Genomic DNA, 12181 nt, shown 5'->3' on the forward strand with positions numbered 1-12181 from the left:
GGCTCAGTGCTAGGGAACCCTGGGAATTGTAGTTTTCTGAGAAAGAGCTCTGGTGCCACAATAAACTACAATCCCCATGCATCTGAGGAAGTACGCTTAAGTCTAGGAAAGCTCATGCTGGCAACTTTTCTTTCGTGTGTCTCAAAGGTGCTACAAGATCTATCTCTGTATCATCATCACCATTATTATTATCATTATTAAATCCAAATGCAGCTGAAGAAGTGGACTTAAACTGGCAACACTGATGTACTGTAGACTCTTTCTCTGGGGCTGTGATCTCTAAGTGTGGAGGCAATTCCCTTGTCAAACCAGGGGATCCTGGGAATTGTAGTTTGTTGTGACATGTATGTGTATATATGTGTGTGTGTGTTGTGTGTATATATATATATGTGTGTGTGTGTGTGTGTGTGTGTATATAAGAGCCTTGTCTCCCGCACGTCTGCCCTGGCTGAGCTTTTCCTGAGGGCGGGGGGGGGGGGGGGGGCGGACGACCACTCTCCTCTCTCTGATTGCCTGAAAACTCTCAGTGTGACTCCCAACAGGACTGGTTGCTCTGTAGCCTCGCTCTCAGAGTCAGGGCCACTGGTGCCAATTTCGGGGGTTTGTTTTTTTTCAGGGCTGGAGCTGAAATGTGCAAAAGTCCCTGAATCTCCGCGGAATAGAGCCAGGCAGGAAATCACACGGAAAGCACTCAAAAATCCCAATTTCCGTGTGAAAGTCACAAAATTGGCAACAGTGTTAACCTCTGTTCAACTGAGGCTTCAGAGAAGGTTTTGGAACATTCTCCACACTCACAAACAGCACACAAAATGGCCATTGGAACACAAAATGGCCACTGGAAAACAAAATGGCCACCGGAAAACAAAATGGCTGACAGAACACAAAAAGGCTGTCTCTGCCTGAGTGCTTGGCAGTTGACATTTGAGGCCTTCAGGGGAGAGAGAGAGACTGAGGGAAGGAGGTCCTGGAGGGAAGGGGCCTTGGGAGATATAGGGCTTTCCTGAGATATTTGGGGTTGCTTCCTAACAAAGGGGTTTCTGGACCCATAAAGGATTTGGGGCAAACTGGTTCTGAAAGGCAGTAGCAGCCTTTTCTCTTGCCAATGGGATTTACAGTGTATTTGCTTGACTGGATCTCCCAGCATCCACATGGCCAGAAAGAGGAGGGGTCCTGCCCTGCATTTCATGGGTCTTAGGCTTTGGGAATGTGTGCCTTTGGCCAGCGTCTGTGTGGCTGGGGCTCCAGAGTCCCTCCTGCCTTGTTCCATATTAACTGCAGGAGGAGCCTGTGAGGGTGGGGCAGGGGGCGGGGCCTTCCAGCTCCTCTGCCCCCATTGGCCAGAATGAAGAAGGGGAGGAGCTTCTGCCTCTCTATTTAGCTCTCTGCGCAGAAGAGTGAGTGAGGAGTAGAGAGTGAGAAGGGGTTAGAGAGTGACAAGGAGGAAGGAGAGGGACAAGGCTTGGAAGTGGTAGGCTTCACTGCTGTGCTGTGGCCTCCAACTGCCAAGCGCTGAGGTGGAGGTGGCCATTCTGTGTTCCAGCAGACATTTTGTGTTCTGGTGGCCATTTTGTGCTGCTTGTGACTGTGGGGAATATTGTTCCGGAACCTTCTCTGAGGCCTCAGTTGAACAGAGGCTCCTCTTTCTCTCCTGAGGCTCCAGAGTCAGAAGGAGGCCAGGCTCCTTGGGCCAAAAGGAAGGAAGTGTGTCTCTTTGTGGGTCTTTTGTGTATATTTCCTGAGAGGGTTTTCTTATTACACAGCTCTGCTCACCTGCATATGTCACCAGCAGGATTCTGTTCTCTGTGTCTTTGAGTGCTGCAGAGTTTCTTTCCAAGCCAATCCTAACCCTGCTCCCTTTTCTCAGGAACCTCATCTCGGACTCCTTGTACACGGCTTTGGGCCTCTGTTGCTGGAAGTGACCCAAGAGTAGGGCAACCAGGACCCCTGCCCACCTGATGGCCGACACAGAGGCCAAGCAGAGGGGGTTGGGCTCCAAGAGAAGGAGGCTGCGGAGGTACAACAGCTCTTTGGTGAGTCCCCATCCTGGTTATTAGTCTCATGTGTTTCACTGCTGGGCCAGTTCATGAAAGCAAGTGGAGAACATACTCTCCCAATTTGGCAGAGACAGTCCTGGTAAATCCTCTGTCACCCCACTTTTTCAGGGGCTTTCAAAAATGTCCCGGTTTTGTTCTCCTCCTCCCACTTTCCCCTTTGTCCTCAGCTCACTTCAGTTCCTCCAAAATGAGTGCCAAGGATTTTGAACCCCATCAACTCAAAAGTGGGGAGAGAAGAGGAAAGAAGGGAGCAGGGAGTCCTTGCTAGGAGTCTGAGGCAAAAGCAAACTGCTGTGCCCTTCCCTGCTTTTGTGACCGTCCTCATAAACATCTTTGGCCATCTTGACCACCTTCTGGTGTTGTTTGTCCACATGTGTCTTTCTTTTCCCATCTGTGAAATGTTGGGGGATATGGGGGAACATCTCTGGATCTGAACTGTGGCCCTCAAGCCCACAGCGTTCTCCAGAACTGTTTTTTAAATATGACATTTGCCACTGAAATTTGGCAACAAATGGATAAATGCACTATAATTCTTTGGTGGCTAAATGTAGTATATGTTTTGGGATAGTCAATATCTTAATCTATCCTCAGTATCCCAGCCATAGCCTAAATTATTTTGTTTTTATCTTATCTTTGGTTTATATATGATATATTGTGTATATCGAGCTAGAATAGACCCTTTCAATCAACTACTAAACGATTCTTCAACAGATAGGTAAATTCAGCTGATTCAGTGGGTCTACTCTGGTGAGGAACAGAGGCAGTTTTGCTTATGTGAAATCGCAATACTTGTGAAACTCAGCTTATTCCACACATGGTTGTAAATCCTATGGGATCAATAGGTCTTCTTGGGCTCAGACTAATAGTATGATTCAGGCCCTTATCATGGTAATGAAAATCATTTCATGGTTCAGACTGAATAATAGTGAATCAAATATGATTGGATGGGTTATACTTATAAAATGTAGTGATTGTGTGCAGAGGGATTTTGCAGCACCCTTGAGACCAACTGTGTGAAAGATATTGCAGCATTGAACCTGGTCTGTGCCCCTTCCTCTGGCAACAGCCCTCTGACCCTCTCCTCTCACCCCCTCAGAGCTCAGCCCCAGTGGTCAGTGGGACGGGAATGGGGCTTCCCAGCCACAACACATTGCTATGGGCTACATTCCTCTGGCCATGCAAGCAACTACACAAGACCATTCCTGAGAGGAACAAGAAGGGATAGGAAATGTCTGAGACCCAGGTAGCCCCCTGTCCTTTTGGACTCTCACTCTGTGGGGCTCTTGCTACTGAGATGGCCTCAGGGAAGGCAGAGCACCTGACTTCTAACCTCTGGTGATGGTGGGGCTGGGGTGTCTTTTCCAGGCATTCCTCACCCTCCTCAAGGGCTGCCCCACCTTCGACCAGAGCCAGTAATGCAGCCACCATGGTTCTCCAGCTCTGGCAGAGTTTGTCCTTCAGCCCTCCCTGTTAGCTCACCATTTCCTCCAAAGGAGGCCATACTTGAAGGCCACAGACCCAGTCAGTCCCTTGGAGGGGACAGAGAGCTGGGGGGCTCTGGAAGAAAATGGAGTGGGGTGAACCCAGGAGGAAATGAATGGGAAACAGGATGATGTGAAAAGACCTTCCTATTGACACCCAGAGAATGTCAGAAACTCAGAGCTTTGCTTCCCAGATTTTATCCTACACAAACACACACACAATTGACATATCCAGCGGGAGCCATGTTGGCCATATAGCAGTAGCATCCCAAATCCACAAAACTAGGATATCGGATATGTTATATGGATGTGATTATACCACATTTTAGGCTTCACGGGAGAATGATAAAGAGAAGGCCAATGGATGGGACCTGTACTATTGGAGGTTGCTACCTCCAACAAAGGTTTTAAAATATCTTTTAAATTGGGACAGCATTGGTATGTTTTACCTTATCAACACCTACAAGTTTTCCTGTGTAAAAGCATGGAGCCTGCCTGAGAAATTCAGTTTTCTCTTCCAAACAGAGGGGCTTGTAGCCTCACAAAGGATTCGAGACAAACTGGATTTCAAAGGCAGTAGCTTTTTGCTTGCTAACATTATTTAAAGTTTGTTTCCTGGGATAAATTCTGAAGTAATGAAATAATATTTGGGATGCACCATGTGCTTTCCTTCCCTTTTATTAGTCACTCTCTGGATCAGGGCTATTTTCTATTGCAGGTGACTTTTGCGGATGTGGCGATATATTTCACCGAGGATGAATGGAAACTCTTGACAAAGAAGCAGAGACTTCTGTACAGCGATGTTATGATGGCGAATTATGAGAATGTGGCCTCTGTGGGTAAGGAACTTGACTCCACTGCCCTTCCTGTGAAGACTGAGGGTCCTTTCATACTACATTGTTATGGTGTTATGTTTCTACTTTAGAATTATGGAATCATAGAGTTGGAATAGGCAACAAGGGCCATCCAGTTAAACCCCTTGCCATGCAGGAATACACATTCAAAGCACCCCCAACAGATAGTCATCCAGCCTTTGTTTAAAGATCTCCAAAGAAGGAATGCTTTAGAAATAAATCTTAATAATAATAACAATGGCTCAGTACAGATTAGAAGAAAGGGGTGGCCATAGGCTGTCCCTTTCTCCTCCGGATCATTGCCGCAGCAACCTCATGGCCGCAAGAACGATCTGCAGCCAAAAGGAGCTCAGAAATGGAACTCCTTCCTGTGATGCCACCAAGGCGCCATTTGCACCTTGGAACGTCACGGTGATATGTCTTATGTGCCGTACTGTTTGGACGCGTCACACAAGACACGTCATGGATGCATGCGCCGTATGGATGGCGCTGCGTCAAGATTGTGCTGCCCATAAGTATTAGGCTTTGGGAGTGCGCAGTTACTGCATGCTCCCAAACCCTAAAATCACCGCCGGCATGCCACAAAGTGCCCATTTGTACCAGGCCAATAATAACAATAATGATACTCCACCACGTTCAGAGGAAGTATATTGCACTCTCGAACAGCCCTTACTGTCAGCAAGTTCCTCCTAATCTTTAGGTGGCATCTCTTTTCCTGTGGCTTGCATCCACTGTTCCTCTCCTTTTCTCTGGAATAGGAGAAAGCAAGCTTGATCCATCAAGGTGACATCTCTTCAAATATTTGAACAGGGCTATTATATCCACTCTTAACCTTCTCTTCTCCTGGATAAATATAGCCACCCCTAAGCCACTTCTCATAGGGCTTGATGGTTTTCAGTTCCTTCACCTTTTTGGTTGCCCTCCTTTGGATACTCTCCAGATTCTCAACATCCTTTTTGAATTGTGGTGCCAAGAACTAGACACAGGGTTATTTCAAGTGAGGCCTGACCAAAGCAGAATAGAGTGGCACTATTACTTCTCTTGATCTAGACACTATACTTTTATTGATAAAGCCTAGGATCATATTGACCTTTTTAACTGCCTCATGTTCAACTTGTGGTCTACTATGAGTCCTAAGCTACTTTCACACGTAGTTTAATTGTCATAACAATATCCTGTGTAATCTTGGAATTTGTAGTTTGGTGAGGCACTATTGCTCTCCACTTTCTAAGGATTCTAAATATCCCATTCTAAACTGCCAATTCTAGGATTCTGTGGGAAGGAACTATGGAGATAAATGCTTTTCACCCCCAAATGCTCCTCAGCACATCCCTCAGTAGGGCGGTTTACAGACTGCCCCTTTGGGGTGGCCTGTACCCGCCCCTTTCATCAACGGATCGGGGCCTCAGCTGCCACAGCGGCAGCCCTGAGGCCCCAATCCACCGCTTTTCCACGCCGTGGCCTGGAAAAAGTGTCCTTGGGGCTTCAAGCCCCAAAGACACCCCAACAGCGGCGTGGAAAGGAGAAAGGGGCCACTCTGCACCTTTCTCTTTTGTATCGCTGGCGCAGCTCTCTAAAGGCTGCGCCAGCGACACAAATGAACGAAGGAGCTCCAAAATGGAGTTCCTTCCTGCGCCGTGGAAAGGGCGCCACAAGCGCCCTTTCATGACACCAGGACGTCACGTCCATGCAGCTCCGTTTGAATGCGGCGCAGTCGTGACATCCTAATGGGCATCACCATCTGCATGTAGAATGGGCGCCACCATTTTGTACGTACTGTGTGCGTACTAGGGTTGGGGGCGTCTGAAAAAGATGCCCCCGGGCAACCCTAGTACGTACACAGTACGTACTAGGGTGCCCTTCTGGAAAGGTCCTAAGTTTCCTGGCTTTTTTGGCCCTTCTTCCAGGCTTTTCAGGCTCAGGAGAGTCTTCTTGGGGAAAAGGCCTCCCTTGGCCCTACAATGGCTCAGAGAGAGCCCAATAGTGGCAAAATGGCCTCTGGTTCCCCAAAGGGATGCTGTGGGATACTGAGGAGAAAATAGTATTTCATTTCACCCCCAGACAATACAATGTTAGGTTGTCCTGAGATCCGCTGTGGGCCAGTGTGACCCCCCCCCATCCCCAACATTAGGCCATCCCTGTCTTATAGATGCCTTAAGGCTGGCACTTGACCCTCACCAAAATTGGAGTCCAGGTCCCAGCCCCCTTGCTCTTGCTTTCCCAATGACTTATTTGTATATTGATTATCCTGCCTTTTTCAACAAATGGGACTCAGAATGTACCTTTTGTGCATCACATGCTGTGGCTGTGTGTCTGTGATAGAGAGATGGAGGGAATGGGAAAAACAGAAAGGCAGGAAAGAGATGCTGAAGGTGAAAGCTGAAGCAGTGCGGATAGGCAAGAGGGAAGGTTGGAGAGTGGAGGGAGAAAGGGAAGGGGATCAGGTCTCTGGGAGCCAGGAAAGGAAAGCAGGAGCAAAGCCAGGATTGCCTAGCTCTGTGTTGTTGTTGTTATTATTATTATTATTATTAACCTTTATTTATAAAGCGCTGTAAATTTACACAGCGCTGTACATACAATCTTTTTAATTGGACGGTTCCCTGCCCTCTGTCTTACAATCTAAAAAGACATGACACAGAAGGAGAAGGGAGTGGTGGTGGCTAAGGGGCCTGTCTACTAAGATAATACATATAAGATACATAGCAATACCGGAAATGATTCAATAAAACAGACAAGAAAAGAACATCAAATAGCAAGTGACAATTATGCAATGCCTGGGAACGCTTCTCTGAACAGGATGGTCTTCAGCTCCGTTTTGAAGCTGGTTAATGAAGTGATGGCTCTTGCTCGCAGGGGAAGAAGGTTCCAGGAGTGAGGGGCAGCGAGTGAGAAGGGGCGAATCCTAGATGGGGCAGAGGAAATCCTGGGCTGGGACAGCAGGCTTGACTACCAGAACGGAGGGCCCTAGTGGGAAGGTGAGGGGAAATAAGGTGAGGTATGTGGACAGGAAAGGACCTCTGGGAAGGGTCAAGAGAGGGGCCTTGGGGATTGGGAGGCAGCCACCAACCTGACAGGTTTTAAGAACTGAACTGGTGAGAACCGGCTCAGACCCTGGTTTTCAGACATATTAAGGGCTTCCATTTAGCAATTATGAACAATGTCTATGAAGAAAGGAAAGGCAACACAAAAATTCCTTTTTCTCTAATGTTTCTTTTTCCTACCTGAGCTTGCTTAGGGTCTTTTACCTGAAATGCTGGAGTTTGGGGAAGACACCTGCAAGTGCTATGCTTTTAGGGGAATTAGATACTTAGCTCAAAGGGGAGATATAGTTTGATTGAGGCAACAGTGACCTCAGGATCCAGCAAAGCTATAGCAGGTCTGCAATCACACAGAACTCCAAAGGCATTTGAAAGGCAAAATGAACACACATGCACAGAGAGAATTATGTAACAAAGGTGGGAGTGGTGAATAAATGTAAGCCTTTCCTAATGGTAATATGTTGCCTGGATGGATCTCAATCCCAGTTGCTGAGAATCCGGAATGGGGAGAGAAGTCAGTAGCTCCCATGGCAAGTGGGGTTGGAGAGTGTATTGAGGTGCTTAGCCATGTAAACCGACAGAGGACCCTATCGCATGGGATAAAAAAAGCCAGCTTAACTTTTCTGAATTGAATTCTGATTCGGGCTGCATCCGGGTCCTATCATATGTGAATCTCCGCTGAATCCACCAGCCAAATCCATCCTGGATTCAGCCCGAATCCCCACAGCACTTCAGCGGCCATTTTTTTAGTGTTGGAAGCTTCCACTTAAAAAAGAAGGGGGATGCCTGAGCATGCCTCGGACCCAGGCTACATCTGGAATGGATTTGGCCAATAGATTCAGCAGTGATTTACATAAGATTGGACCCGGACATAGCCCAAATTAAAATTCTCTTTGGGAAGGTAACCTGGCTTTCTTACCCCATGCAATAGTGAGCAGAGTGTCTGCCTGCAACTGGACTGAGGCTGAAGAACAGCCACTAGGAGCAGATATTTATGCTGTAATTGTTCCTTAGTGGCAGAAACTGAGGGTACGAAAGGTTTAAATTGCTTTAGAATGTTTCCTGAGTGAGGAAATAATGGTCTGAAACCAAATTTAATGCAATGAGGTCTTGGTTTAAGCTCTCCCCATTTACTGTGACTTCCTTCACTCTGTCCATCACTTCTTCTCTTAAATTAATGAGGAGAATTAAATTAAATTAAATTAAAATTATATTCTGGCCTCAAAAAGAAGAGCCCTCCCTCCGCCCCAACTGTCATCATCAGACCTAGGAGGGAGTGAAAAAGACAGGCCCAATTTCCATCAGGCCTAACTGTAAATTTTACTGTAACTCATGTCGATCTGTTTTATTTTACTGTATTTTATTTATTTTTGTATTATATTTTATTTTCTTTATTTTTATTGTTGTAACCCACCCGGATTCCTTGTGATTGGGCAGGCTATAAATAAATCATCAGCATCATTATTATTATTGGTGCAAGTACCTCAGACAAAAGGGATTAGCACACTGATTCTCAGAGCCTTTTTCTGACTATTTCCTTCCAGTCCCATTCCTTAGCCATAATCCCTTCACCCTCTACAGACATAAATGGATCATGCAGCTAAATCCACTCATTTTCTCAAGGCAGGTTCTCCTACAATCTCTTCTTTGCTACCTCCTATGAGTAGGGATCCATACCTGCAAAAATGCTAAATTCAGGGCATCTGCAGCAGAGTCATGCTCAGGTCACCCACTCCAACTTTACTAATTTTATATCAAATAGGGAAGGGTTAACAGGTGGCTAAATCTTGGGGTAACACATTCCTCTCTTGATTCAGAGAGTCAGTCTTGTCTGTCATTGTTCTTTTTTTTTTCAGAAGAACATGTCAGTCTTGAGAGAGTCCATACATGTGAGAGGCCACATAAATGCCAGCACTGTGGGAAATGTTTTTCTTCAAAGTCAGACCTTGTGAGACATCAGAGAGGCCACACAGGAGAGAAGCCACACAAATGCCAGCGTTGTGGGAAAGGTTTTTCTTCAAGGTCAGACCTAGTGAAACATCAGAGAATGCAAACAGGGGAGAAGCCATTCAAATGCCAGCATTGTGGGAAATGTTTTTCTTGGAAGTCAAACCTAGTGAAACATTTGAGAATCCACACAGGAGTGAAGCCATTCAGATGCCAGCATTGTGGGAAAGGTTTCTCTCAGAAGTCAAACCTCCTGATACATCAGAGAGTCCACACAGGAGAGAAGCCATTCAAATGCCAGCATTGTAGGAAAGGTTTTTCTTCGAAATCACACCTAGTGATACATCAGAGAGTCCACACAGGAGAGAAGCCATACAAATGCCAGCATTGTGGGAAATGTTTTGCCTATAAGCCAGTCCTTGTCATGCATCGAAGAGTCCACACAGGAGAGAAGTCATACAAATGCCAGCATTGTGGGAAATGTTTTTCTCAGAAGTCAAACCTCCTGATACATCTGAGAATCCACACAGGAGAGAAGCCATTCAAATGCCAGCATTGTGGGAAAGGTTTCTCTCAGAAGTCAAACCTCCTGATACATCTGAGAATCCACACAGGAGAGAAGCCATTCAAATGCCAGCATTGTAGGAAAGGTTTTTCTCAGAAGCCCAACCTACTGACACACCAGAGAATCCACACAGGAGAGAAGTCATACAAATGCCAGCATTGTGGGAAATGTTTTTCTCTGAAGTCAATCCTAGTGAAACATCAGAGAATCCACACAGGAGAGAAGCCATACAAATGCCAGCATTGTGGGAAATATTTCTCTCAGAAGTCAAGCCTAGTGACACATCAGAGAGTCCACACAGGAGAGAAGCCATACAAATGCCAACATTGCGGGAAAGGTTTCTCTCAGAAGTCAGACCTAGTGAAACATCAGAGAGTCCACACAGGAGAGAAGCCATACAAATGCCAGCATTGTGGGAAATGTTTCTCTTCGAAGTCATACATAATGATACATCAGAGAGTCCATGCAGGAGAGAAACCACATAAATGCCAGCAGTGAACTAACACTGTTTTTGTTAAGAAGTATTACAAGAAAAATATTTTCAATGCATTGGTGATAAGAGAAAGCCCTTGTGATTTTGTTTTTAAGGGTTGTCTTTTCATAAAGTTATTGATTTTTGTATGTTGTTGTGTTGTGTTGGGTTGTTGTTGTAGTTGTTTTTATTTTTTTTTATAGAATTCTAGAATAAGAATGGACCACAGGACCCATGTAGTCCAACCCCCGACACACAGGATGACAAAGCATGGATTTATAGGATTCTGGCTTTGTAAGGCACCACAAGCGCCATCTAGTCCAAGCCCCTGCCATACAGGAAGATGTAGCATGCTGGGTAGGTGTGTTATGTGTGAATGTGACAGAATTAGAAGATGAAGTATGAGATGAAGGATCTGGCACAGAGAAGCAAGAAAAGCTCAAACTGCTGAGTCGAAAAGGAATGTGCAAAAGATAAAGACACTGTAATGCAAGGACATGAAACCGAATGTACTAAAAGAAGAATGGACTGTGTATAACACAACTTGATGTAAAGAGCACCAGAACAAGAACGGAATGGGAACAAGAAGTCACTCATCAGGAAAAATGATGCACATATAAAAAGCATAAAGGAATCTTCAAAACCATGGTGCTAGTGTGCCAAAATCAGCTGGAACTGGCACCCATCGCTCTTTCAGAAAACTGATCAACCTCTGGGAAGATTTGTGTGCATGAGCATTGTATGAATGTGTGCATGATTTGAGGCCTCTTGACATGTAATATATTAGAATGAGTGTCCCTAATGTTAGAATAAATGTTACATACAAAGTGTTTGAACCCAGATCTGGTCTCTTATGTGTCTGATTAAAAGTTTTATAGTCCAATTCTGTATTTACTCACCACTCTGGATGTAAAGAAGAACACCTAGATTGGTGACAGGTGTGTGATCTCTCATTGCACCTTCTGGAGCTTCTGCACTGATCCCTGAAAGTGGAAAGAGAACTAACCAAGCAGTGGGGACACACTTCCTTTGACCCATTACGGTTCCACTAAAAGAGACAGGCTTTGGAGTTCTGAACCACTGCCAGCTGTATGGTTTGGCTTAAAATATGGGGGCTGGGTCATCGCCTGCAGCCTCTGGTTCCATTGCAGGCAGGGCCTCTTCTCCAGCATCACCTTGAACAATGGACCAGAACAATGGACAACAACAGATGGATGTGGCATGTGTGTTTGTGCATATACATCTGTATGTGTGTATGTGTGTGTGTATATATATATATATATAAATATGGAGGCATCTCTATCTAAGTGCATTCAGACTTATACTTTTAAGAGCCTACACACACAGACATGGAATGTTTAAAGTCTATAGATCTTGCATACGATACCCATAGATACATCTATACATACCCATAGATACCTGTGTACGCACATGTATTTATATATATATATATATATATATATATATATATAGAGAGAGAGAGAGAGAGAGAGAGAGAGATGCAAAAACATGTACACATATATGTTGGATCATATATATATGATTTATATATTTATATATACTCTTCTACTTGCATACAATTTAAACATAAGGAAATGCATAGAGAAATATGTAAGTACATATGAATGCGCATGTATACACCCCACAGGTTCTGGTCAACATCAGCGTGTAGATATAATTATAATTGTATATATGTTTACTTCCAGTCATAACAGCATAACTGCTCTGCAATTGCTGTAATTGGAATTTATACTTTGTGATGGTTTTATG

General features: G+C 45.1%; 1 protein-coding gene across 1 annotated transcript; it reads left to right on the plus strand.

Annotated features, from left to right (window-relative positions):
• Positions 1-2921: 2921 nt before the first annotated feature.
• On the plus strand, positions 2922-11242 carry LOC149287774 (uncharacterized). Its single transcript, XM_089492593.1, has 2 exons — positions 2922-2942; positions 9190-11242. Exons 1-2 carry the CDS (start codon positions 2922-2924, stop codon positions 10435-10437), a joined length of 1269 nt encoding a protein of 422 aa, XP_089348719.1. The 3' UTR covers positions 10438-11242.
• Positions 11243-12181: the final 939 nt, after the last annotated feature.

This window comes from Sceloporus occidentalis, unplaced genomic scaffold (assembly GCF_023333645.1).
Source record: "Sceloporus occidentalis isolate IW3139 unplaced genomic scaffold, rSceOcc1.0.p SCAF_57, whole genome shotgun sequence".
Lineage (NCBI taxonomy): Eukaryota > Metazoa > Chordata > Lepidosauria > Squamata > Phrynosomatidae > Sceloporus > Sceloporus occidentalis.

Coding starts and splice junctions, on each gene's coding strand:
- LOC149287774 (XM_089492593.1), top strand. CDS start 2,922: ATGATTCAGGCCCTTATCATG. Junction 2,943..9,189: donor TGATTCAGGCCCTTATCATG/GTAATGAAAATC, acceptor TATATCAAATAG/GGAAGGGTTAACAGGTGGCT.